We start from the raw sequence: 27,817 nt of genomic DNA, 5'->3' as shown, positions 1-27,817 counted from the left end.
GGAGAGACGTGTTAGGATGCATCAATAGCCAGTGAGCAACAAAGATTTGAAAAACAGTTAAGATACCAGGAGAAGCCAGGAACTTCTGTTTGTTTGTCCTATCAGATGTACGTATAATCAGTGTCATCTCACTGCTCTTAATTGTGTGTTCTGGAGCCACCCTGTGTTTCTTAGAAAAATAGATCCTATTTCAGATAAGATTGCCTGTAACAAGAGACGTAATGTTTGAGTTTTAAAGACTTCAAGTGGGACTAAATTCAAGTGGTTAATGCACCTTCACTTGATTCTTTTACCCAAGCGAGGTGTAAAATTTGAAAATCAAGCCGTATTCCACGACATACTGCAAACCTTGTCATGTGTAAATGTTTAATGTTTTTAAGTAAAGAAATGAAATCAAGTCTTGTGGAAAGTGCTTTTCAGTTGAAAAGTACGTCAAAAAAAAAAGGATAAAGCCTATAGGTAATCACTAAGATTATTAGTTTACTCATTAGCCTTCTGAAAATCCTTGATAAAAGGATTCTGTTTATTCTTCATTTTTCCCTTTATTTTCTGATAGGATAGTTTAGGGGCCAAAATGTGTCATTTCTGTCTAAATTACACTGGAATTACTATTAGAACAAAATCCTTGCTACAAAGATTTCTCCCCAGTTGTCAGTGGTCTACATCGGTCAATATCTCATGGTCTGTTATTAGTCGATATCTGCTACGGCAAAATTCCTGTAGCACAAAAAGATGGGAAGATTGTTTTAAGAGTTAATTATTAAGAGGCTCTGACCTGTATCTAGAGGGGATAAAAAGGACTCTAATTCTTAGGTTTGGAATGATTACGTCTCCCTGGGAGAGTCCTATACAATTGGGTGACTAGCACAGAAGGGTTTATCATCCTTGGTCAGCTCACATTCTTCTCTACTCCTTGGTTTTTAGCCCGAGCCTCCTACAACAAACAAATGGCAGCTGGACAACTGGCTGACCAAAGTGAGCCAGCCAGCAGCAGCGCCGGACGCCCTGGGGAGCGCGGAGCCTCCGCCTCGGCACCCAGAGAGTAAGGGCAAGGGCGGGGGCGACGGTGGTGGTGGTGGTGGTGCCGCCAGCCACGAGCGCTCGGAATCCAAAGATCCTGCCCTCAAGAGCTCCGGCAAGGGCCCTCGGGGCCCCTCGGAAGGCCTGCACGCCGGCAAGAGGAGCTGTCAGAAATCCCCCGCCCAACAGGAGGCTCCCCAGAGGCAGACCGTCGGAAACAAACAGCCCAAAAAGCCCGTCAAGGCCCCTGCGCAGGCAGACTCGCGGGCCAGCCTGCAGGTGGAAAGTGAGCCGGGACCCCCTCCCTATGGCTCCAAAGACCAGCCTTCCAAAGACAAGCCCAAGGTGAAGACGAAAGGGAGGCCCCGCGCAGGAGACGGCCGAGAGACCAAGCCCGTGGCGCCCGGCCCCAGCCCCAGCCCCAGCCCCAGTGAGAGGAAGAAGCACAGGAGTGGGCCGCTGGCCCCCTCGAAGGCGCTCTCGGGCCCGGAGCCCACGAAGGACAATGTGGGGGCCAGGAGCCCCGAGCACTTTGCCCTGGTCCCCTTGACCCAGAGCCAGGGCCCGCCCCAGGGCGGCGGTGGAAGGACTAGCGGCTGCCGGCGTGCCGTGGTTGTCCAGGAAGACCGCCGGAAGGACAGGCTCCCGGGGCCCACAAGAGACCCCAAGCTGCTCTCCCCGCTCAGGGACACCGCTCCCCCGCCGATCTTGATGGTGAAGATAACCCTCGACCTTCTTTCTCGGATACCCCAGCTTCCTGGGAAGGGGGGCCGCCAGAAGAGACCGGAGGACAAGCAGCCCGCCACAGGGAAGAAGCCTGATCCCGAGAAGAGAGGCGCAGACAGTTCAAGCAAGTTGGCCAAAAAGAGAAAGGTGAGTGTAGGTGCCTGGCTTTCCCCAGCCGTGTGGATTGTACCTCCTGTTGGCTTGGGGCTGGCTCTGACCCCTGAGTTGTCCTAGAAGAGACGGGGAATCTTTGCCTTGATCTGATGTAGCCTTTGCTCCGACACCAGAATTACCCTCTCCCTGAGGATCTGCATGCTTCCCCCTCTGCCAGCAGGCATTACCAGATGCCAGGTCCCTTCAACAGTCTGAAAAGGGGAGGCAGTCCTCCTAAAGGATGTCTTGTTTTAGGATAATGTAGCATTTTGGGGGTACACTTTTATTTTTTCCGATAACATTGGTATTTACCACCTGGCCCATGATTAGGTTTTGTCCTAGAAATTAAAATTTTAATGTACTGAAATGTTAATTAGTATTCTGAATTAACTGAAAGAACTGCTATACTCTAAATTTTACTCCCGTAATATGATTCTTTTTAACACCACCAATATTACATCTATATTTTAACTCACGGCTGCCTAACACTTCATTAATTTGAAACTACCAGATTTAGAATTTGTGACCTCTATTAAAGACTTTTATTAATAAGCAGAACATTATAAAAAAAGGTTATAGAGCTATTAAACACATGGTTGGGATATCTTGTTGAGTAATACAGGCTGGTAATGGTATGTTGTGAGGTATTAAAAATCTGTCATTTCATTTATCATAATTTTTGGAAACTTCACTTTAAGGAATAAACACAGTGAAGAAGGTTAAAAAAAAAAAAATCTCACATTACTTAAGACCCTGAGTTAACTTGGACATACTATTCATTTGGACAATCTCCTTCCTTCCTGTATTCTGAATCACTGAGCTCCTGATACTCTTCATGGTGAAAGATAAGCAGGTTTTTTCCCCAGTGACATTCCAGCCTAATCTGTCCCAAGATTCAGAACGAAAGGCACAAGAAGGGCCAGCTCTTTCCTGCTGACAAGGGATAAAAGTTTTAACACTCTCACAAGTCCACCAAAACCTTCTTACTCAGTTGTGGAAATTGAGCTAAGAATAACAAAGGACAAAAAGATCATGAAGCCTGCTGTCCTGTCTGTGATTCGACCAGTTACTCCACTAGGTTAAAAATATAACATGACTTTATCAAATAGCGAAGGGTGACTGTTTTCTCCAGAAGCTTGTTGAATGAGACCTGAGGGTGTGCATTACCACCATAACCGCAGCCGGCAAGTCAAGCGGGGTGGGATCCAGTGCCGATTGGTGGTGCTGTTTCAGCTAGAAGGGGGCATGTCCCAGGTCAGAGAACCCTTAAAACGGTATGTGTATGTGTTGAAGGTGTAAAACTTCACGGATAAAATTGTGATGGTTCTGGGTAGGAAAAAGGTGCCTGCATCTCATACCCATGAGAAAGGTTCAGAAATATACTCCTTCACCTCCCCTTCCTCCTGGGAAATCTTTTAATCACTTAACCTCCAGCCACCATGATCTCGTCTAGTCTCCAGTGACCCTTCTGCAGTAGCTGGAGTGGGGAGTAATACTGGCTTCTAAAATACTAACCCAGTGTGGATGTTAGAAATGGAGGCTCCCCTGGACAGTTCTTAGCCCCGTCCATACCCCAGCACAAAACTAGAAGCATCGCTTGCAGCTCCATAAAGGGAAACTCAGCTCTCCCTGTTGAGGATATGAGCTGTGCACTCTAAAAGCCATTCCCAGCCCTTGGCCTTGCTCCACCAGGGCAGCTAATTGATCTCTTTGTTTAGAGGATGGAGAAATAATGACCCCCCTCCCCCCCCCATCTTAGTCAGATGCATGCTTTCTTGGGTGTTCGGCAGGCGGCAGAGAGAACTGCCCCTGGGAACAGTTTGCCTCTCTGCTGTGGTACTGATAGGATCGGGGTCTGAACCAATGTGATGGTCACCAGGGAGCCTTTAATGCTGATGGCAAGGTTTGTGCCCCCCTCCCTTCCTCTCTCCATTGGTGTTTCCTAAATCCTAATGTCTAGTGGAGCTGGGGACCACTGGAGCAGAGCCATACCACAGGGCCAAGATTGTACAAAGCTAGTTCTTTGGATTGAGAAGTACCTCCCGTGTGCCACTTTTCAACATCATGGATCTAGGCAGTGAGGAATTCCTTACCTAATGGATGTCACTAGTTAGAAGCTTTCAGATGAATAAACTTAAAAATAATTCAGCTGTATACTTATTTCATGATCAGAGAATCATGACCCTTTGTTTTTATACCTATTGTGTTCCAGGTAGTATGAATATTGGTCATAGGAACCTGAGATCCTTCCCTTTGCAGGCAGGCTTCCCCCTTTTCTGTTGAGACCCCATTGACTCCCTTTGTTCAGGGCAGCATGACTGTGGCCTTTCCCATAGTGTAGCTGCTCCTCCAGCATGTGGGGTTGGACCCCAAGGCAGGCAGGACTGTTCTCGTTTTAAGACTGAGCGCTTTTCCACAAATTTGGATGGTGAAAATTTGTTCATTGCCTTCATTTTAAGTGGGAGCACTAGAAAAAGCTGTCTGCAGAAGTAATGAGAGCAGTTTGAAGAATGTACCTTATCCTTCACATTAGTGAAGTTTAGCTTTTCTTTTGTATTTTCTTTTCTTTTTTTTAGGTAGGCTCCATGTCCAACATGGGGCTTGAACTCATGACCCTGAGATTGAGTCACATGCTCGACTGGACTGAGCCAGCGAGGTGCCCCTGAAATTTAGTTTTTCATTTAAATTCAGTGTGTTCCTTTCCTGATGCAAAATTTAGCAACTATTTTCAGAGTGTTAATGGATCCTTAAAGCCACTGTAGGCTTAAAATTGTGAGAAGATAATCCTAAAGACTTACAGTGGATGACAGTAGCTGTGATGAAGCTGTCAGATATGGCACCTGAAAGAGTGGGCAAGGAGCAGTTTGTGAGGAGAAGTGGAGAAAATTAGGGGAAACACGCATGACTTGACCGAGTGCTCCTTACATAAACTACAGAATTTCATCAACTTGATTACAGTTTAGGATTTAGGGGGCGCGCCTGGGTGGCTCAGTCGGTTGAGCATCCGACTTCAGCTCAGGTCATCATCTCCCGGTTCATAGTTCAAGCCCTGCATCAGGCTCTGTGCTGTCAATGCAGAGCCCGCTTTGGATCCTCTGTCCCCCTCTCTGTGCTCCTGCCCTGCTCACGCTCTCTCTCAAAAATAAATAAAACATTAAAAACAAAAAGAACTAGAATTTAAAACACAACTTATGTTTTCATTTATATAATTTGTAAACCAAGCTTATGTTGCTCAGACTTGGAAGAAAAATGAAAGTCAAGAAGCACAATATAAGAAATACAACCAGTCTAGTGCAGTTGAGAGCATTTAACAACATACTTAACACGCCCAAAGCTCCATGCGTGAGTTAAGTTTTATTCTAGGCACTTTTGTTGACAGTATCTCATTTAATTTCAATCATTGTATAGATCATCTTTCAAATGAAATGCCAGCAGGTCCTAACCATGGTGTAGACATATGTCTGAACAAGGAGGTATATTCATTCAAGCCTGTCTTTTCCTTTCTCTTAATAGCTGCTTTACGGACCAAGAAGCTTTGGCATTTCGTGAAATACAATTTCAGAGCTATCATTTATGTCAGTTTTGGAGAATGGGTAAAGGAAGTTAGGGGATGTAGTGCATTTTTATTGCTTGAGGATGGTTGGTTCAGTCCCTTCGTTCTCTCCAAGATCTGTCTTTCCTTAAACTACCTATCGAGATCAACATTCCCAGTTACTCTTCTTCAACATCAAGGGTTTGAAAAGTCATCCCTATAAAGAAACTAGAAGTTTCCTCAAGTCACTGATATCTAATTCCTTCATGCCTTGTTAGTTACTCTGCATCATGACCATGTGAGTGTGGTGTGAAGACTGTCTTAAACCATTCTTAATGCCTGTGTATTTCCTCACCAAAAAGAAGGGCCAAAGGTGGGCTAATTTTCCTTGTCTGTCGTACTTATCCCAGTGAATGTAAGCTGTCTTCTCCGGAAGTCCCTGCCCTCGTTCTCGGTGCTGATTGGACCACTGTGTCGTCGTCTTAGTGAACTTTGTGCAAAGGCACATCCCAGAAAGTCCCTGAATTGCCCAGAAGATTCTCCTCTCTTCCCACCCCCAGGTGCTTGCCAAGCTCCTTTGCTTTCCTGAGGGAGAGGACAGTCTGGTAGTTTGAGTGCTGAGACACTGTGGGTTCCTTGTTCAGCTGCCCCCTTTTCTAGATGAGATCCAGGACGGCTCTAACATCGCTTGGCTGCTTAGCAACCAGTGGGTCTGGAGCTCACATGTGCTGACCCCTTCCAGTCCAGCAATGCTCTTATCTTTCACACGTGATGGGGGTTTCTTTTTGTACACAGGTGTCTGGTGGGGGGATTACTGGAGAGAGGCACAAGGTTACAGCTCAAGGGCAGTGTATGGACACTGACAGAGTGTCATCCCTGGCCCAGTCCCCGCATTGTCCCTGCTCCTGCCACTCTAGTGCTCCCCCCACACCCTTCTACATCAGTTTCCCTTTCAGATGCCCCTCATCTTTCCCTGCCGTAGCAAAGCTTGTGGTAGACCATCTTTCTACCTGTTAGAAATTTTATGGCCTAAAGCTGTCTTCATGTTCCTTCTGCCACCTTTGGGTACATAGATGGTGAGCCAGATGCTGGGGTGGGCATGAGGCTGCCCTGGGGGTGTTCTTTTTCAGGAACCAGCTTGGCCCAGCACAGTCCCCATCTCTTCCTTGTATGGTCTTCATGCTTGCCCTTCCACTGGACTCTGTAGGTGGAGCGCCATTTGGCAGATAATCCTTGGCCGCCTGACCCACCTGGTTAAGAAAAGCAAACAAGTCAGTTAGGAACCAGTCATCAGCCAGCAGCCTCCTTTTGTTGTAGATATAGGCCCTGTTTGAGATGCTTATCCTTCTAGAAAAAGAGAACTTCTGAAGCCCAGACCTTAGACAAGGGTTCCTTGTAAGGGGGGGGTGATCTGTGAATAGGCCAAAGGGCAAAGGAGACGTCTTTTTCCTCTTGAAGACGGAGTGCATCGCTCTTGTCTCATTTTCTTTTTCTTTTTTTTTTTTTCCTTTTCTCTCTCTTTTTTTTTTTTTAACATTTATTTATTTTTGAGAAACAGAGTGAGACAAAGCGTGAGTGGGGGAGGGGCAGAGAGAGGAGACACAGAATCCGAAGCAGGCTCCAGGCTCTGAGCAAGCGGTCAGCACGGAGCCTATTGCAGGGCTCGAACCCACGAACCGTGAGATCATGACCTGAACTGAAGTCGATGCTCAACCGACTGAGCCACCCAGGTGCCCCTTGTCTCATTTTCAAATGGCTTCGTGTCCCAGGAAAATCTTAAGAACTCCTTGCCTCCTTTTCAGTCTTGGAATTCAAGTGTGCATTTCCTGCCGCTCAGTATTGCTTGGCTCCCTGTTTAATGGCCCTTTCCTAAATCCACCCCGAGACTTGTCTTGCAGTCCTGTTTCCAGGGGCTTCAGCTGTGCCATCAGCTGCCAAACTTGCTTTCTGTGCCACCGGACAAATACTTACTCTGGGGAAGCCTCTGTGACTGTTCCAGACAGAGGATGACAGGGTTCCAAGTGCATAGTGTACAGAAATACTAACCTCAAGCCCACAGGCTTGAACTCAGGCGAGGAAAATCACCAGAAGGGGAATGTTGCTTTATTTGGTTTAATGGCTTACTTTCTACCAGCTTAAAGAATATTATCAGCTTGTAAGTTCTACACATCAATATAATCAGTATATTATTCCAGTAAGTGCCAACACAGTTGTTAAATGCTTGTGTCGAAGTTATTGTGTGGTAACTTCTTGGGGTTTTTTGGCTGTTCTCTTGAGTCGCTGATTGGCGCAAGCCAGGGTTATGTCCGGTCTGTGAGGATTGACTCATTATGAATCTTATTTTCATGTGTGGTGTATAAGGTCTGCCACTTTGGTTTTATAGTCCTAAGCAGCATGAAGATCTATAAACAAAAATTAACTCACATTCCACCTCTGGGGTTTGGTGGGTTTTGCTTGTTTGTTTGTTTGTTTGTTTTGTTTTTAAGGAAGTAACCTTGTGGACAGTTTATGCCTAATTTTGCCTTGGGAATTTACCCTAAATGTCATTTATTGCCTGGAAACACCTTCCACTGGAAAAAGTATGTATTACTAACTACTCCATGTGCAAGTTAATATCTGTATATTTTAGCAAATTCTGTGACTTTCCAAAGATAAATCTCCCATCTTCTTGCACTGTTTGCTTGCCAACTTTCTAGCCTTTAATCTAAAACTCAGGAGAATTCATTGGGTCCACTGGTGGCAGAGACTCTTGGGCACAAGTAGGTTCATTTGTTTTTTTACTATTTATTTATTTTTGGAAGAGAGCTAAAGCACAAGCAGGGTAGGGGCAGAGAGAGAGAGATTGAGAGGGAGAGAGAGAACCCCAAGCAGGCTCTGCACCGTCAGCACAGAGCCCAGTGCGGGGCTTGAGCTCACGAACTGTGAGATCATGACCTGAGCTGAAATCAAGAGCTGGCCACTTAACTGACTGAGCCACCCCCATGCCCCAGGCATAAGTAGGTTCTTAACTGACAAGGAGGATAGTAGGGTTCTATTTTAACGCAGTCATTCCCAATTTACTCTCTTTTCTCTGCCAACATGGACTATCTCTCAAGTGTTACCATTATGAATTGTTGAATGGGGATCCATGTGCTGGGCAGAATCCCAGGAGGCTTCTCCTGGCATGTGCCAGTGCCTTTCATTTCTTCTGAATTGTGCTCCTGAATTCTGCTGCTGGCCTGTGTTTAATGTCACAGGAGAAACGGCTGTGCCTTTTAGATGTAGCTATTCATTTACATCACGTTATCTCCTTACTAGGTCCCCCGAGATACTTTTTCTCCAATATTCTGTAATAAATAGTTATATTTTTGAGCAGCTGGTTTGTTTTTTTATCTTATTTAGCCTGTACATTTTATTATTCCTTCTTTGCATTAGCTAATTGGAAGTTCAGAGCCCAGTTTGCAGATTGGCTCTTGAAAACTGTAGCACAGCACTGTCCACTAGAAATACAATGTAAACCACATATGTAATTTAAAATGTTCTAGTAGCCACATTAAAAATATAAAAAGCCTCACCCAGGTGACTCAGTCCTTTGAGTGTCCAACTCTCGATTTTTAGCTCAGGTCATGATCCCAGGGTCATGGGATCAAGCCCCACATCAGGCTCCATGCTGAATATGGAGTGTGCTTAAGGTTCTCTCCATCTCTCTCTCTCTCTCTCTTTCTGCCCCTCTTCCCTGCTCTCTTTCTCTCTAATAAAAAAAATATATATATATGCACACACACACATATATATATGTACATAATGTATGTAGCACCAAAAAAAAAAAACCAGTGAAAATAATTTAAACAAAAAAACCTGTATATCTGTTTTTGAGAAAGGTATCACGCAGGGGTAGGGGATCAGAGAGAAAGAGAACCCCACGCAAGCTCCTTGTTTTTAGCACAGGGCCTGACATGGGACTCAGTCTCTCAAACTGTGAGATCAAGACCTGAGCCGAAACCAAGATTCAGATGCTTAACTGACAGAGCCACCCAGGTGCCCCCACAGTGAAAATAATTTAAAAATTTTTATTTAATCCAGTATATCCAAAACATCACTAACTTCATTGTTTAGTCAATATAAAAATAATTACATTTCTCATTTTTGCACTGTCTTTGAACTTAATCACTTTGGACTACCCATGTCCAGGTTCTTTCTAGATGCTGTCTGGGGGCTGTCCAGAGTGTGCAGGTCCCACAGAATCAGCCTCCAGGAAGGTAAAGGCTTTCCCTTGGATTTAAGTTCTCGTCTATATCCATATTTACCCTTTTTAATAATCTCACTTGTACATACACCAAGAGATTAAAAACCTGTTACCTTTTCTAAGCCCCTATGGTCAATTTTGGAACAGGAAATAAAACTGTTTTTCCAAAGGAGATAGGAAGGGCTGAACACATGTACACACTTAGGCACATTTGTTTGCAGAATGTCTGGAGGAGGAGGGGTATGTTTTTCCTCTTTCCCCATCTTTTGAGCAGGGCCAGGCTGTTAGGGTTGGGGCAGAGCTTGAGCCTACACCTCTTAATTTATTCATTTTACTTGGAGAAATTCAGGGAATGAAGGAGAGACTGTGGTGAAAACCAGGGCCTCCCACAATCAGTTAATATGAAGAATGTTTTTTTCCTTTAAGGCTTTGAGAGAGGATCTTAGGTTTTTTCGGGATTGTCCTAGTTTCACTGGCCGTGTCCCAGATTTCTCTTGGTGAACTGACAGTGGGAGGAGTTTGGTTCTAAATGTGCATCAGAATTAAGGACCTCCCACCTGTCACTTCACTGCTGCTTACCGTTCTTCCCACAGAGCGGTCATGTGAGTCCAGACCAGTGGGAAGGAAGCCATTGTGAAGTCACTCGGTCTGTGTTAGACTTGCTATGAACTTGGTCTGCATGTTGACAAATGACAAATAAAGAATTCTTTGCTATCTTAGCGATTGCATATGTTTATCTTGTACTTTAGTTGGTATAAACGTGTTTTTGCGATTACGTGCATCTCTGTAGAATTAAATATCTGTTTTGCTCATCACTCTTCTCTCAAATTATACTTATCCTTCAGTTTTTTCAAATTTTTTGAAAAATAAAAACATGTGTCCCCATATCTATGTAGAGAAATATAGGGGCGCTTGGGTGGCTTAGTCGGTTGAGCGTCTGACTTCGGCTCAGGTCATGATCTCACAGTCTGTGAGTTCGAGCCCCGTGTCAGGCTCTGTGCTGACAGCTCAGAGCCTGGAGCCTGCTTCAGATTCTGTGTCTCCCTCTCTCTCTGCCCTGCTCATGCTCTCTCTCTGTCTCAAAAATAAATAAAAATATTAAAAAAGAGAAATATAAAAACAGTCTTTAAAAAAGGGAGGTGTCTGGGTGGCTCAGTCGGTTGAGCATCCGACTTTAGCTCAGGTCATGATCTCATGGTTCGTGAGTTCGAGCCCCTCATTGGGCTCACTGCTGTCAGCGCAGAGCCAGCTTTGGACCCTCTCTCTGCCCCTCCCCTGCTTGCGTGTGCGTTCTCTCTCTCTCTCACTCACTCACTCAAAAATAAACATTAAAAAATTAAAAGTTATAAGAAAAAAATTAATAGGCGTCGAGTGGATGGTTCTTGTGAAAGAAAGGGAGATACCCTCATTCATAAAATCATCTTTTATTGCTGCGACTATGCGTGTCTTATTGATTCTCTTATGTTTAAAAAACTTCAGTAATTTGTTGAAGACCATCACTCTTGTCAGCTATTACTTAGACATCCTCCCTTTCCTAGGTGGGAAGAATACTCCTTCCTCAGGCAGAAATCTGTCTCAGTACAAACCTCATCAAATCTAGATTGTCTGCTTCCCTCCACCACCCCCCCCCCCCAACACACACATGGTGTAGGTACCTGTAAGTCTGCTGTGTGGTATAGATGTCGCCGAAAGTCTAATTACTGTCGTTACTTTGCCGTGTAGTCTTTTCTGTTTTGTCTGCATGACTGTGTTTATAACTGTGTACTTTGTTATGCTGCACTCATAGGGTGACACAGAGAAAGACCATGATAACAAGAAAGCCAGACTGGAGAAAGAAACCAAGGCACAGCCATCATGTTCATCTTCCCATAAAGATTCTTCTAAAACAAAGTGAGTATAGAGATTAACAACAGCCTTGAAAGGTGATCGAGTCTTCCTGGGTCTTGACTGGGCAAAAACATTTCTCTCTTGCAGTAGGAGTGGATTAACACACACGTCCAGCTCAGATGTGCAGATAGGTTGGTTTGATGTTGCTTTCGTCCATGGAAAAGGACCTTTTAGGAATTAGCAATTCACTGAGCAGCAAACTTGGGTTTATCAAAGGCATTTTAACAATGGAAAATTTCCAGAACTTCTGGAAACAGCTTCTTTCTAAAAGCGTTTTAAATAAAAACTAGAAAGGTGCTGCTATTACCCTGCTCTTCAGAATTGGAAACCAAGGCACAGAGAGAGAAGATGACTTGTCTGTAGTCACAGAATTCTTGAGAGATGGAACCAGCACTTGAACTCTGAGAGCCTGGGTTCAGCGCTCTTTCTTGAAGCAATTACTAGGAATGCACATGCCTGCTCACTATGTCTCTTGCTTTGGAGAGAGAGGGCCAACAGGAAGGGGAGTAGTTCCAAGAAGGTATGAATATAGAAAGTAATTGTTATTCACTCTCTGGTTAAGTCAAGAAATCGCTTCCCAACAGAACTCGGCAAAAGAAAGTGCATAGTGTCACTGGCTGGGAGCCAGCAGAGATTTGAGAGGGAGTCAGGGAGGGAGGGTGTCTCGAAGTAACCAGCTGGGCTTGCCCACTTGTCAGAGAAAAATACAGGTTGGGGAGTAGCTAATAAGACTAAATGGGTTAGGGGAGGTTAGGATCTCTGGCAGGCTCTGCAAGCTTAGTGACAAATTCCACCACTTAATCCATTGTTCATAGATAGAACTAGATCTTTCAAAGGTACCAAAAGTCTCTGAAATTTGGCCTTTCTAGATCTTTCAAAGGCACCAAAGTCTCTGTAATTTGGCCTTTCTACAAAAATGGATTTCATGGTCTGATTTCTTAATTTTTGGTGTCAGCAGCCATTTATCTTACAACTAAACAACTAAGTTATGTGGTTTGTGTTCTTCCTTAACTCAATTTTGAGTGATGTTTCTTTCCAGAACACCCAGGCCCTCCTCTGAGCCCTCAAAGAAGGAAATGCTTTCCCCCCAACTTGTGTCCTCCTCGTCCTCGTCCTCATCCTCCCAGAAGCCAGCCAAGCCTGCACAAAAGAGGCCAAAGCGGGAAGCGGACCAGGACCCTCCCCAAAGTGCCAGTAGTAGCAAGGGCAGCCACAAAGACTCCTCTGCTCCGAAGCACAGAAGAGTGGAGGGGAAGGGATCTGGAAGCTGTACAGAGCACAAAGTAAGCAAGGGTTGCTGGGACATAGGGAACGGAGTCCATCGATACATCTTTAAATTCCCATTAAGAGAAGTTCCCAGTGGTGGTATTGCAGTGAGTTATTTGTGTTTAAAGTTCTACTTCTTAGAGGGAGAGTAAAAAGATGGTTAATATTCTATGTAAGTTTAGATATCAGTTTATTCATCTTAAAGTGACTCAGAGGTTGAAAAATCAGAAACAGTTTTTGTGTTAATTTTCTCTCAGGTGATTTGCAATAAAAATTGGTTACTCTGGTTAGTTCTCAGTTTGGATGTTTGATGTCAAATACTTTCACTATTGGTTATAATGGGACAAAATTAGCCACTTTTCAAATACAAGTCAAATACAAGTTCTTCTCTTCCCACTAACCTGTGTGTGTGTGTGTGTGTGTGTGTGTGTATTGACTAAGAGAAAATGTTATGTTTAGCTTTGTTGAATATCTCTTCTGGACATTCTTGTCTTTTTAGTCCTCAATATAATCAGAACCTACAGTGTCAGTCGAATCTAGCCGGGAAAATGCTAAACCAAGCTAAACTGTGCAGTGCTTGATTTCATCTTTTTTGAACTATATTTTGGTCTAATTTAGAGGGGTGGTACCTTTAGGTCAATGGTTTTAACTGTTGGAGTGTGATCTGTATGATGATTTTTTTAAAGGGATCTTCTGGAGATACTGCAAATCCTTTTCTAGTGCCTTGTTTGCCAAATGGTAATTCTAAACCAGGGAAGCCTCCAGTGAAGCTTGACAGGTAAGACCCTGGATGCTCACCGCTCCTGCTTTTTTCACTTTTCCTCTGCCCCTTCTCTGCTGACTCCCTCCTCTGCCCTCTGTCTCCTCCCATTGCTTTCTTCCCTCTTAGTCTTAAGTCCTCTTGCCCCTGGTAGTAATTTCTAGGTTCCTGTGACCCACCCCTGATCTTTGCTTCTCTTTCAGACAACAAGCAGATTTTCACATGAAGGAGGCCAAAAAGTTGAAGCAAAAAGCAGAGTTAATGGTCAGTTTGGCTCTTCTTCCCTTTGGTAGAATGTGTTCTGATAAGTTATCTGTAGTTTGCCATCTCACTGAACAGCGGGGGTGGGGTAGGGAGGGTGGGGGCAGGGCGAACATTGGCCACAGTGTAAGTGGGATCAGCGGGGTCTTAAGGAACAAGGGGTAAGGGATTCTTAGTGAAATTATTTTCTCTGACTCAGTCTGAGCGTGGGCGAATATACAGTGTACCTAGTGACAAGTTTTATATCTAAACGAATGGAAGTTAAATCCACCTGGTAGTGTTTGATTTAACGCATGAGTGCTTCCTTGTGCCACTGAATGAATTCCTTGGATGTGAAAGACAAGTTCTGCTATTGAAAGTCTATGAATTTATGTTCAGCTTGAAACATTTCAAAAGGTGAGATAGTCTGTTTGCCTCCAAAATTAAAACCTTTGAGATAGTAACCCGTGGGAATGCAGACCAAAGGCTGTTAGGTAAAATTTTAAGATGAAGGTAATGATTATACTGTTGGTAAATATGCTTTTTAAAAATGAGCTGTCTTGGGGCGCCTGGGTGGCTCAGTTGGTTAAGTGTCTGACTTCGGCTCGGGTCATGATCTCATGGTTCATGAGTTCGAGTCCTGTGTCGGGCTCTGTGCTGACAGCTCAGAGCCTGGAGCCTGCTTCAGATTCTGTGTCTCCCTCTCGTCTGCTCCTGCCCTGCTCATGCTCTGTGTCTTTCTGTCTCGAAATAAAAAAACATTAAACAAATTAAAAGAAGAGCTCTCTTTACCCAGTGGCTGTTGGGACTTCTGGAAAGGGATGCTTTGTGCGTGTGCAATTAAATGTCCTTTTACATTTCTGCTGTAGTATAATTAGATAATGTTTGCCCTTTGTTATGTTGAAACATCTGAGACTCTGGGCCTTTTGTTTAACGTATTCCCCAGACCTAAACCCCTGCCAATACCATATATTGAACCTTGTACCACATGGGAAGAACATGGGTTGCCTCTGTTCTCCCACATACAAACTGACCCACACATTCCAGAGGCCCGTGGGGATCGCAGTCGGACCAGGCCGTGGTGGCCACTGAGATCCTGGCCTGGTGCTCTTCAACCCCAACCTAGACATCTCTGCTCAGACTGACTGCCTAGGGAGGGCTGGACTGAGACCCTTTTTTCAGCCCCGTTCACCAGGGCAGTATGTTTATCAAGTCCTTACTATGCTGGGTGCTGTAAGGGGATCAGAGACAAGCCTCTGTAGACTGATCTCCAAAGCTGCCCTGTCACTAGGATGGCCTGAGTCAGATTAAGATGTCTGACTCTGTACCAAATGACAGTGTTCTTCCAGTCTCTGCCTTCTAGCTCTCCAAAGTTGGTGCCAGAACTGTCAGAACCTTTTGCGTTTTGTAAAAGAGCAAATATTCAGTACTTTGTCAGCCGGTTATCTAAAATTTGTCTTGGCAGTGGATGCTTTCAGCGTCCCTTCATTAGTAGATCCCTTCATTATTCAAACAGTAGTACAGGGAACTTTGTTTTTCTTTTGCTTTTTATTTATACAGTTGCACATCTTCTTTCTCCCTACCTAAGCTGTCCTTGTATCCCCGGTTGCCCCGGATAGTCCTGATTTATACCTGTTGAATCTCATTTTAATAAATAGCAGCTCATTTTGCTGTGAAAATATGCCGGTTTGGACAAAAACCTGAATGACCAGCCTCTTTGTAATTTTTTTTTTGTAATATTCTTTTAATGGCACAAGGTCTCAACTAGGTCCATTTTGGATTCCAAGGAGTTAAGCTCACAACTGAATATAGAGGGGTGTATTTTATCTCCACATTGGAGTCACTGTTGAGTAGGGAAGTGTGAATACTACTGCTGGAACACTGTCTCCAGAGCTCCACAGGAGCCGGCACAGGAATATTTGCGTTAATGGCCTTAGAAAATAGTTACCTCAAAGAGGCATCTTGTTTTGCTATAGTTTCTTTTGTGTATAGGCTAAGGCCAGTATAAATCTTGGAAATTCCGTGAAGGAGTTGGCATTGAATAAATAAATTTCAGGAGTTAAATTCTTACCAATGAAGCAAACCATTAAGCCTCTACTGCTGATTCACTGAGCTTGCCACTTTGATCTTTATTCTTTCTGTCGCTAATTTTCTGAGCCTACCTGCTCTAGAAAAAGTATTTTAGAATCAAGTTATATAAAAAAAAAAAAAATTTCTTTAACTTTTATTTACTTTTGAGAGAGAGACAGCACAAGCTGGGGAGGAACAGAGAGAGACAGAGAGACACAGAATGTGAAGCAGGCTCCAGGCTGTCAGCACAGAGCCCGACATGGCCCTCAAACCCATGAACTGTGATATCATGACCTGAGCTAACAGTCAGACACTCAACCGACTGAGCCACACAGGCACCCCAGAACCAAGTTATTTTAAAAACTTAGTAGCCCCACACTATCTTTCTTTGCTGATATGTCACCATCTCCTTCCACTCCACTTGCATCTTCGCTGTTATTACTTCTTTTTGAACGTATCAGATCGAAAGCCTTGGCAGCAGCTACAAACTTGGAAATGTCATGTTAATCAGTTGCTCTTATGACATGTGGTGCAGATGCCAAGTGTAGAGAAAAGGCTGTGCTTATCACAGCCTCAGAGGAGCTGGCTGTGCTCCAGTGAGGGGGCATTAAGTGACACAGTATGCCTTCAGGTTTGGGTGACCACCAGTATCTGATTTCATTCATAGATTTCTGCTTGCCCTTTAAGGGACTCTGCAAGTTTATCCCTGCTAGCCTAGGGGATAGCCTTGTGCACTGAACCCTGACTTCCAGAGAAGTTGGGATAATCTGTTTGGCTGTAAAATACATAAAACTATTATTGTTAGACATAATATCTAAGATGCTCATAAACCGTAATGTTTTCTACTGCTTATAAGATAAACTTCAACACATAACAAAGATATTTGTGTCTGCATCAGTCTAGATGTGTAGAAAAATCTATTTCCCAAGAAAATTATGTAATGAGTAATTGCACACTAACAGCAAGGGGACTTATTGCCTTGGTTTGAATATGTAGTTTAAGATTTTGAGAGAACAGTCTTAACAACATTATTTTCATCTTCCTACCAAATTTTTGCTAAAAGAAAGTTTTCAGCGGGTCAGAGCCAGCAGGCTTTTTGGTTATCATTTTGAGTTCACCCTTTTCCCTGGCCATAAGTAAATTAAGACAGTTGGAGGGAAATGAAGGTTAAAGAATGTGTTTGAGAAACTAAACAAAGGTCTAACAACGACCATGTTCTCCTCCTGCAGACAGACAAGGTTGGGAAGGCTTTTAAGTACTTGGAGGCCGCCTTGTCCTTTATCGAGTGTGGGATCGCCATGGAGTCGGAGAGCCCGGCGTCCCAGTCGGCTTACTCGGTGTACTCAGAAACCGTAGACCTCATTAAGTAAGTGCCCAGTCATTCTGCCATCTCCCTAAGTACTTCTCTTTCCTCTCCTTTATTGCTTTAATCCATTTGAACTTAGTATGAAGACAACTTAATAAAGGGGAGCCTTAAAAAAGTAACTGATCCAGGACCTCTTCTTGGAGCCCAAACTAAGGGTGTAGCACTTCTAGATGATGCGCTAGAGCAGAGTGACTGAGTCTGGCTCTCTCATTGTGCCAGGTTCACTGTGAAATGCCAGTCCTTTCAGGGAGAGGCTGGTTTTTCCAGTTTGGCTTTCTTATCAGTTCACTGTAAGCTCCCTTCCTTATCATCTGCATTTCGGCAGGGGACTCAGTGAGGACGCAAGTCACAAGTCTACGTGGTTTCCAGCAGGTAGACAGGCCAGGGAAGAGACATGCCCTCGCCCGCTTTTCTGAATGGCTTGAATTACTGCTCTAAAGCCTTGGGGTTTTTTCTGCGTGGTTTTCATGTCGTCACATCTTCAGAAAAATCAGCAGAAAGCGAAGACAGACATAGTAAAATGTCTTTTTGCCTGGGATTTTCTAACTGCTTTTGTTTAACCTGATGTATTTTTATGTTTTCCTATAGATTTATAATGTCATTAAAATCCTTCTCAGATGCCTCAGCTCCACAAGAGAAAATACTTGCTGTTTTATGGTGTGTACTTTTTTTTGTCTAAATAGCATTTGCTTTTGCCTCTTTTGCTGTTACAAAAAAGATTTTAAAATTTGCTTTCTTAACATGGAAATTATAATGAAAGGTGGAACAAAACCAGAAAGTAGTAGGAGGTGTGGTCAAGGGGTTAAACCTAGTGATAGTTACTTTTTATGAAAGGCATCTAGTGCCATGTTACCGATGACTCAGTAGATGGTTTGGTCTTGTAATTTCAATTATGTTCTTGTATATTTGTGTTTCTCCACCAATATTTACTTTTGCTGATAGTGTGAATAGTGTAGTAAGATTGTTAAGATACTCTTCCTAGTGTAGAGGAGGAGAACCCAGTGTGTTCTTTAGGCTATAAGAGATTAGTTAGATGGCTTTCTGTAGTGGTGATACTCGTGTCTGTAAAGTAGTAATGCTTCACTTAAACTTCTGTGTATGTCCACAGCATGCGTTGCCAATCCATTTTGAACATGGCGATGTTTCGTTGTAAAAAAGATATAGCAATAAAGTATTCTCGTGCTCTTAATGAACACTTCAGCAGTTTTTTCAAAGTTGTCCAGGCACCATCTCCATGCGTTGCAAGGTAATGAAGAGTCTAATTTAAATAATTTTCAAAATTGAGTTATTTCTTTAATTACTTCTTGCTTTTGCAAGCATCTGTATGACTTTGGCTTTGCAAAGATTGTGTACATCTGTGTGCTAATCTCCTTAAACTTAAATTATTATCATATTTCTACCTTTTTAAGGAATAGTTATAAGTCAACGTGTTGGCTTATTGAGTAATATAAAAAGATAATTACAGAGAACATAGGGTCTTTAGATTTGCCTGACAACAAAACAGAGGCAGAGCCAGTCAGAGCCAGTCTTTTCTCCCTCTAGATAGCATGTTGTCTTGGTGTTTCAGTAAACAAGAACAATCCAGAACTGTATGCCCTCCACCTCCTCTAGGATCTATGACAGTGACAGTGATATTAAGAATGAAGAAAGTTCTAACTAAATTCACACACACACACACCCCCTACCCCACCTTGTGAACTGAAATTGTTCATCTGTACCATAATATATTGCAAAGCAATTTTTGTGCAGGTGTTTTTAAAATAAAGATAGAATTTTCTTCCCTGTAGCACTTGCCTAGTATTTTTAAAAATTTGGTCATACTCCTTGAAAAATTCCCAGTTCTGGTAAGTTTTGCTATTTTAAGAGTGTCACCTAGAAGGTTGCCCCATTTCCAGCGCACTCAAGAGATTCCCGTATGGCCTTTCAAAAAAAAAAAGTCCTGATTGAGAAGTGACTTCGTATCTCTGAAAATTTTCATGACCCTCACCCCTGAGATGTCAGACACATTATTTGAGAGAACTTCAGTTTGTCCAGTCACTATATAGCAAGCCACCTCTATACCAAACCTTGTTGTTAGGTACAGAGAGTATAGCCAGTAAACAAAATAGGCAGGAATCTCTGCCCTCATGGAGATTCCACTCTAGTCTTTCAAAATGCACGCTCTCCTGGAGACACTGGGTCCCTACAGGCCCCCGGAGGGCAGACATACCCAGTCGTGAGGCTCCTGCCACTGGCCCATCTTCCCATTACTTTTTATGTGTAAGTGTTCTCCTTGTGTTTCGCATTTGATGCACATCAAGGCGCTCATTAACTTGTATGTGCAGGTATGCAGGCAAGATGAGAGCAAAGAGAAGACTGTGACTCCCCTGACACATAATACTTCTTGCTCAGTCTCCTCAGAAGCTGTCCTGTCCTCATCCAGTCATTGGTTCAGCAGATATTTGTCAAGAGCCCACTCTTTGTGCTAAGTGCTAGAAATGCAAAGGTTGATAAGAAATGGTCCCAGCCTTCAAGGAAGGAAAAGGAATAGACAGAAGGGTATAATGGGATGTGATAAATGCAATGGATAAATTGATAGGTAAATGCAAAGAGACGCATTCAGGTGGTGGCCGAAAGGAAGCCATGATGTTTCCCTAGTGTCTAGAAGACTGCCGGGTACAGAGTTTTACTCAGTAAATGGGGAGGATGAAAGAATGAATATATAGAAGGTTAGGACCATCTTCACAGGGAAGCATTGTCTTAGTAGAAGTTGGAATTGAGGGTGGGGAAAAGGAGGGCTTCTGGGCTGAGGGGGGTAGACTGTGTAAATGGAGTAGGCATACTCAGAATCCAGATTTGCCTGCCTGATTATGTGGAGGACACCTTGCCTCTGTCCTGTTAATTTCTCTATTGGGGGGGGGGCCATTTTGTTGTATTTTATGAAATCCCCAAATATTGAAAGGGTGTCTCTGATCTGGTGGGAGCGATTGTCATTTTGGCTAATACACACGGAAACTTTGTAATTAGCACTGTGGTCCCAGAGACAAGAAATCCGTAATCTGTGGGTTTAGATGATTAACCAGTTCTCTTCTTCACCTTTCAGAAGTACAGGCACACCGTCCCCTCTTTCCCCAATGCCTTCTTCTGCCAGCTCCATGGGTTCCCAGTCAAGTGCTGGCAGCATAGGGAGCAGTGGGATGCCTGTCACCATCCAAAACATGACATCTTCTTATGTCACCATCACTTCCCATGTCCTTGCCGCCTTTGATCTTTGGGAACAGGCTGAGGTCCTTACGAGGAAGAATAAAGGTAAATGGCTCTGCTGGTAATTCCTGGGGCAGGGGGCTTGGGAGGGAAGGATGTTGTTGGTTTGTATTTTATGTGCATTTTATCGAAGAAAAGGAAATGTAGGTATTTACTCTTTTCACATTTTGGCCATTCTGCTCCATCACCTAGTCACAGTTCTTTCTTGAGCTCTGGTGGCATGGAGCCAGATTTCTGTGGCTCGATCTTAGCAAAATTAAGTTAGGAATGGTTTCGGCACCTTGCGCCTTCAGGAGTTCTGGCATTGTTATTTCAGCCTGAACTGAAACTCCAGCACAGGGACAAGGCAGGTGAAGAAGGAAAGCTCCTGGCCATCTCCGGGCACAACAGATGGCGTGGTGTAACCTAAATACGGAGTTGCCTGCTTGTTTTCAATGTGCGTTGAGAAAAATGGTTAGCGACAGCGGAAGAAATACGGCATAGTGAACATTCTTGAGACTCCTTTGAGAAGACAGCCCCTGGAGAAATGCAAGATTTAGGAGACGGTATAGGGTGTGCTGTTAGACGGACCGCTCCGTGGCAGTGCCAGTGACCACTAAGGAGATGCGTATATGTAAATGCCACATTAATGCCATTACATATTTTTTCCTGGCTGCAGGAAAGGCGGTGGCCAGCTGGCTGTAGCCACTTAATTTTCTCATAGCCTCTTAGAACTTTCTTTCCTAGCAAACAAATGATGCTTTTAACATGTTGGGATTGTTTTGTTTTGTTCTGATTCATGCATCTGCTGATCCAGTAGTGTAAATAGGGTATTCTCCAACACTAGCCACTGTGTCAGGCATTATGGATTCAACTCTAAAACCAACTCAGTTCTTAACCTTTCTGGTCTAGCAGAGGGGTGTGAACTAGCAGGCCGTTAGAGTAGATCGTGATTTTTTTTGCCATGATGAAGTACAGAATATTGCAGGGATACAGTTGCCGGAACTTTGACTCTTTATGTTTCCTGTATTATTTTTGTGTATGAAAATGTGTTTGCTTAGTTTTGATTTTGCTTTGTTTGCAGAATTTTTTGCTCAGCTCAGCACAAGTGTGTGTGCCTTGGCCCTCAACAGCAGTTTGATGGATCTGGTGCACTATACGAGACAGGGTTTTCACCGGCTAAAACAAGCAACCAAAACACCTTAATGGAGGCCCAAGTTGATTTGATGGCTTGGGAACTTTTTTGCACATTGAAAGCCTCAAAAACAGTTCAGATGTTTGTCTCATCAGGACACCAAACCGAGAAGAGAAGCACCGTGAGATGGCCAGGACATTTGTCCACTTAAACTTTCAAGAACTTAAGTGATCATTGGTTGGACACGGTGGTTATGCAGGAGCAGAATGAGGAGGCTGGCCTCAGAGATGATCTTGCCTTTCCTAACTAAAGGACAGAAGTGCAATGTAGACTTAAGTGGGCGTATGAGTGGTCTAGAAACATTTCCATACTTTTTTTAACCAGCAGGATGCAAATTGCAAATGAAATGAGGAGAAGCAGTTTCAGCTCTGAGAGCAAGTTCATGTCATCTCAGTAGCCACCTTAGTCCATTCCCAGAAGGAAATTTTTTAAACAATGAATTTTGGTGTAGGGTTTTGTGGATGATTTTTTTTTTTCTTTTAAGTTTAGGGGGGAAATACTTGTTTTGTTTAGTAAATTCTAATGGTCATCTATAAAGCATAAGTTGTGAAGGACTCCACTGTACCCCACTTTCTGCCCGTGAACAATCACTTTGATAATACCAAGTATTGTCATAATTTATAAAATTGAAGGCAACTCCCCCCCACCCTTCCCAACCCTCCTGTTGCCTGGAGTACACCGCACGTTCACCCCAGCTCCAATTTCTCAGTCACTGCTGCAAGTCCACCTACAACAGAGCTGCGGAGGGAGGGGCTACCGCACACCGGGAAGCCATCTTGAGATCGCATGCACAATGGAGGACGCGGCGCTGCCATCCCCACCACCCCGCTTCCGTGAAAGGCAGTCACCATTGACTATATTATGAATTTTCTACCTTGGGGAAGAAGGGAACCAACGTTTATACCTGACCAGATGATGGCTAAAGTGCTTTTTAATGTTTATTTGAGTAGAGCTGGAATTTGAGGTGCTGATCTGTGGTCTACAGTTATGTGGTAACTCATGTTGTCCAACCAACTCAGAATTTTGTCAGCAAAGAAAAATGAAATCTACTTCTTAGAGAGGCTATATTTTTCTGCTACAAATTATTTTATATTTATAGCAAAAAGTAGACTTTCTGAGCCCTTGATTGTCTAGGGTAAATCAACTCCCTGAGAGGATGTGGGGATTTGGGTGGTTAATTAGACTTAAAAAAAAAAAAAAAAAAAAAAAAAAAAAAATCACCACATGCCTTCACTCCAAAGTGTTCTCAGTCAACTAGATTTGATTGGATTAAAGAGGAGCTGTGGCCTTCCCATGTGTTGTTAGTGCCATGTTATAGACATTTAACCAAGTTCATTTGGAATGACCTAGAATGAAAGAACACGATCAAAATTCCCACATAACCATAAGCACAGATTTTTTTAATTAAAACTTTGAAGGTTATTGGAAGCATTATTTTGAGTGCAGTGTTTTTAAAAGCCAATTCTTTATATCTCTTTTAGAAGTAGAATTTGCACATGTACTAAAATTGAGGAGTGAGTGTTACCTCTGTAGTTGGTTCATTTTTCACTACCTTTATCCCATTCTGCCCCTCTACATTTTGTTTCCTACCAAGAATGTTTTGTCATTTTCGTATCATTAATGAGGAAGGGAGTAATGAACAGATTGAAGGTCCATATGAGGAATGTAAGTTTTGGTCTATCTTTAAAGGGATGTGTAGAGGGTGGGAGTCATGATTATTTTTCACATATGAACTGTTTGTGTGAAGCTGTTCCCTCAGTGTCTTATCCAACCTATTTTGTTACCAGTAGCTAGTTCAGAGGTTTGTTACCTCATGTTTAGGTTAAAGCCGGAGAATTACGGCAGTAGTAATACCTGAGCATAAGAATTTGATGTGTGATTTCGATGGACAGATTTCCTTTATCGATGTTCTAAAGCACGGCCATTTAACAAAACTTTTTGTTAAATGAACAGTAATTGCCTGGTGGGTTGTGGCATTGTGTCCATCTCATAAAATGTGGGAGACCAGACACCAGAATCAGCTTTATGTGATTATTTAATGCCTTTTTTCCCCTTATTCACTTGGCCTTCCCCCTCCCTTTTACCCCACCATTCCCCAATGCAAGTCACCTGTCAGTTTGGAAGTGTGTGTTTTTTAGGACAGGTTCTGATCTATGCAGATTGTGTTGGAGAGAGAGAGAGAGAGAAAGAGTGTGTGGGTGTGTGTGTGAGGGCGTGTGTGGTCTTCTGGTGAAAGACAGTGCTCCTGTGACTGAAGACGTTTCTAAGTCGATTTCTCAGCCACTTGTAAAAAAAAAATAAATAAATAAACCTGATTGCTTTTTCAGTGGCCTTATTCCTTGTGTGTAGCGTTGCCCCCACCCTGACCTTTATATTAAAAATTTATTTGTCCCTTGAAAAAACATTAATTTGCAGAGATCAATTTGTAGTATTTTGATCATGGAATATTTCTGATTCTTACTGCATTGTACCTAAAAGAGGATTCCCAATGGCTACTTTTAAAATAGAGTATATGAAAAATAGTGGCTGATGAATCCTTAATGTTCATAAGGTCTTTTTCCTGTTACAGTTGTATATAGAAGTCTAAAGAATTTTTAAAATCGCTGCACTTTTTCACTGCATGCTTAAATTCCCAAAGGCAGATTTTTTGTACTGAGGTAGATGGTTGAAAGGACTAGATTATAAAATGAGACAAATACAAAACATCTTAAGAAGTGAAAATCTTGCCTTTGGCACTACAGTTGTGTGTGTGTGTGTGTGTGTGTGTGTGTGTGTGTGTGTGTGTGTACACTAAGAAATGGAAGAACACTGTTTTACTTTTTAAAATGTTGAATGTTTCTGTCCTTTCTGGAGATAATTAAAATGTGAATCACTGAACTTGAGATTTTAGCCAGACTAGGGGCCCTGCTAAACAATGAAAAACACTTCACTGAAATTTACCAAATCACACTGGGTTAAAAATGTGAAAACACTCACCACATGCTGGCTGTGGTGAGGAAGTGGGGGTCCAGCAGGTATAGTATCAGGAAGAGAACTGCAATAGAATGGTTTATCTGATATACTCAGTACTGAATGAGACTGAATGAGTCTGATTTTTTAAGCCAAAAGGACCTTGATTTTATAGATCTGTTTTGACCAAAATATTTAGCCTTTTCCTGTGGACAAATTAGAACACATTTATATCCTTTAATTCCAGATCTCAGGCTGTTGAGAAGCTAACAATTGACCCCTTTCTGGCTGAAAACTTGCCTTAATTGGTACCTTAAATATTCATGTTAGAATTGGGAGCTTATTACTCTTGTTAGGTTTCCTGTCCAATAATTTTTAGAACTAAAAAGATTAACCATTATGTCCTCCAAAACGAACAGCTCTTATATCTGATAGATGAAAGGAGATGTGTGTGTGTGTGTGTGTGTGTGTGTGTGTGTGTGTGTGTGTGTGTGTGTTGTATGTGTTACATAAACATTCACACACACAAGAATATGAGGCTGGTTGAATTGGATATATTTATTGTGCCTTTGTTGACCAAACATAATTTTGAAGTAATGGTAATTTGGGGATAATGCTGTATTTATTTTGATATGGCTTTAAGACCTGTTAATGTGGGTCTTAAATGTTAATGTGTACCTTTGCTCTTCTGCTTCATGAAGTGTGATGCATATTTGTACACCTTAAGGTAAATGAATCCAATAAGGCTTGATTCCGTACCTCTTACCACAGATTCTACTTTTTTCTTAAGGATTTGTTTTCCCAGACACTACACAAATCTTTGAAAAACTTTGCCACTTCATCTACTACACTCTTTACTATCAATTACCAACATTTAAATTTTGCAAGAATATTTGGGCTTCTTTTAGAAACAAATGCAGAGATTCACTCCCTGGAAAGTGAGTTCTGCATAGTGGCCATGGAGGAGGAGTGTCAGGATTATGGCGGTACTTACTCCTTTGTTCCCTTTCTGTGGTGGGTTGCCTCTTTTGATTGTTTTTGGTTCTATTGAGAATTAATGGATGTAAGGTTTTTTCCTGTGCCTTTTTTATCTTCTGTCATTTTGTTTGCTGGAGGTGGACTGGCAGAATAACATGTCGGGGGATTTTCCTTCAAACATTGCAAGTGGTATTTCTACCGTATAAACCTCCAGTATGCAATCCAGTTGTGTTGGTTTCTTGGTGACTAAGAACGATGACCACTGGCCATGTTCTTTAGTTTTTGTGATGAGTTGAGAAGCACCATCTACTTAAGGGAGCTGTGAATTTCCTGTCGTCCTAGGGAAATCACAATATGTTCCACTGTGCGCCAGATATCAACAGGTACTGTGATGGGCAGAAAAGTGCCTATATTTCTCTACCCACAAGAGCAGGAAGAAGACCTACAGCTCCCCGTGAGCCTAGATGGTACTATATTGGCCTGGAAGGACAAGGGAATAAGACCACTGGCAGCAAGGTGGCCATGCTGCCCTGGTGAGACCGGGCAGTGGCTGACCTAAGGAAGATAACTTGCTTTGCTTAAAAGTAGATGTTGAAGTGATGCTTAACACAGGCAGTATTAACTTCGCCTTTTGTTCAGGCCATCAACATGTATTGTTAAAATTACTGCACATCCCCCCTCAGATATCAAGTATACACTGTTCATGTTGGTGTGTGTGTGTGTTTATAGGCATGTGTCCCAAATCTTTTTGTTTTTTGTTTTTTTTTTTTCCTGAATGTGATCATGTTTTGGATGATACCTGAGCAGGGTTGCCTTTTTTTTTTTTATTTATTACCATTATATATTATATTATATTATATATTTGTTGCTTTCTTATAACTTTAGAGGAAGTCAAATCTTGGTATTAAAATTGTTTAAAAAAGAATAAAATTGTCCAGTTGATAAATGATCACTGGTCTAAAATATGAATTTTTCTTTAGTTATTGTGGAATAATGTGCCAGCTGTCTAGTCCATACAGTGATTTTGTATGTAGGATAGAGAAGCAGTGATGCTCTCAATGGGAAGATGTGCAACACAAGGGGACTCCATGTATTTTATCTACTTCAGCAATGGAACTGCAACTTGGGGCTTTTGTGAATAAAATTTAGCTGCCTTGTATAGTCCTTTGAAAGAGACATGTGATCTGTGAAAATTATAGTTTTCTTTTTTTAGAAGAAAAATTTGCAAAAGATCTTTCCAAAGATACTGTGCCACAGATCTTTTGTTTGTTCTCTGTAATGAGGATTAATTGCTGTTTAAAAAAAAAAAACACAAAAACATGTAATTGACTTGTTAATCTTCAAATTGTTTCCTTTTCACAAGAGGATCGAGCTGTAAAAAAAAAAAATTAATAAAAATTTAGAGAAATTGTTGGGGTTGAATTCATGCTTTCCTTTTGCTTGAATAAACGAATTCCTAAAATTGCCATATATAATTACCATTATATAGCCAAGGCGAGCCTCACATGGTGGAATAACATGCTGTTGTTCACAATATGTATTTATTGTTAAAATGGGAACAGAAGTGGGGGCAGAGGGTGCTCATCCTTCCCTTTGGTTTATTTTCTAGAACTTCAGTCACACACAAATTAGCCTGATACCACCACTGTGGCATCTTTTCTTTCTGACCTCAACTGCCCGGTGCAATGGTGACCATAATTTGCCTATTTTTAACTTGTTGCGTGGACACATTTGTATAATGTTAGTATTGAAAGGAATCTAAAGGCATATGGTCTGTCCTCCCTTTGTTACTCTGAAGGAGCTAATGTTTTACACCAGTGGTTTTAGAAAATCAGCAAGAACCCAGATACTGAAATCTGACTTGGCAAATTTGAATTCTGGCCCCTGAGTTTGCTATGTGTCCTTGGGCAAGTTGTTTAACCTCTGTGGGGTTTTTTCATTTATAAACTTTGTTCATTTGGTATGTACCTAGTAAGATGGTGAGGATTGTACAAGAGGATATGGAGAGTGTTTAGCATAATGCCTGGCATGAACACTCTTAAATTGGTGGCTCCTTTAATTTATTCCTTCCCCTTGCTGCACCACACTGCCCACAGCTACCCTCCAGCCTCAGACCTCACTACCCACCTCTTTTTCATTTTTTGTTCCTTAGGTTAGGTTGACCTCTACTTATATTGGTCCTAATGAATAGATACCCACCCTCGGCAAGCTTGTGGTAAAGTTGACAA

General features: G+C 42.5%; 1 protein-coding gene across 4 annotated transcripts in view; it reads left to right on the top strand.

Annotated features, from left to right (window-relative positions):
• Positions 1-27,011, top strand: part of AFF1 (ALF transcription elongation factor 1) — a 236,919-nt gene extending 209,908 nt beyond the window's left edge. For all 4 annotated transcript variants that reach the window (XM_047856954.1, XM_047856955.1, XM_047856953.1 and 1 more), the window contains 10 exons: positions 925-1,893; positions 11,443-11,546; positions 12,583-12,826; positions 13,496-13,587; positions 13,773-13,833; positions 17,109-17,245; positions 17,834-17,902; positions 18,354-18,491; positions 20,328-20,533; positions 21,552-27,011. In XM_047856954.1, coding sequence (XP_047712910.1) covers positions 925-1,893; positions 11,443-11,546; positions 12,583-12,826; positions 13,496-13,587; positions 13,773-13,833; positions 17,109-17,245; positions 17,834-17,902; positions 18,354-18,491; positions 20,328-20,533; positions 21,552-21,673 — 2,142 coding nt within the window. In that variant the 3' untranslated portion in view covers positions 21,674-27,011. The remainder of the gene's footprint in view (positions 1-924; positions 1,894-11,442; positions 11,547-12,582; positions 12,827-13,495; positions 13,588-13,772; positions 13,834-17,108; positions 17,246-17,833; positions 17,903-18,353; positions 18,492-20,327; positions 20,534-21,551) is intronic.
• Positions 27,012-27,817: the final 806 nt, after the last annotated feature.

Source organism: Prionailurus viverrinus, chromosome B1 (genome assembly GCF_022837055.1).
Source record: "Prionailurus viverrinus isolate Anna chromosome B1, UM_Priviv_1.0, whole genome shotgun sequence".
Classification (NCBI taxonomy): domain Eukaryota; kingdom Metazoa; phylum Chordata; class Mammalia; order Carnivora; family Felidae; genus Prionailurus; species Prionailurus viverrinus.
Note: the sequence above shows the minus strand (reverse complement) of the source record. Positions and strands in the feature narration are given on the sequence as shown.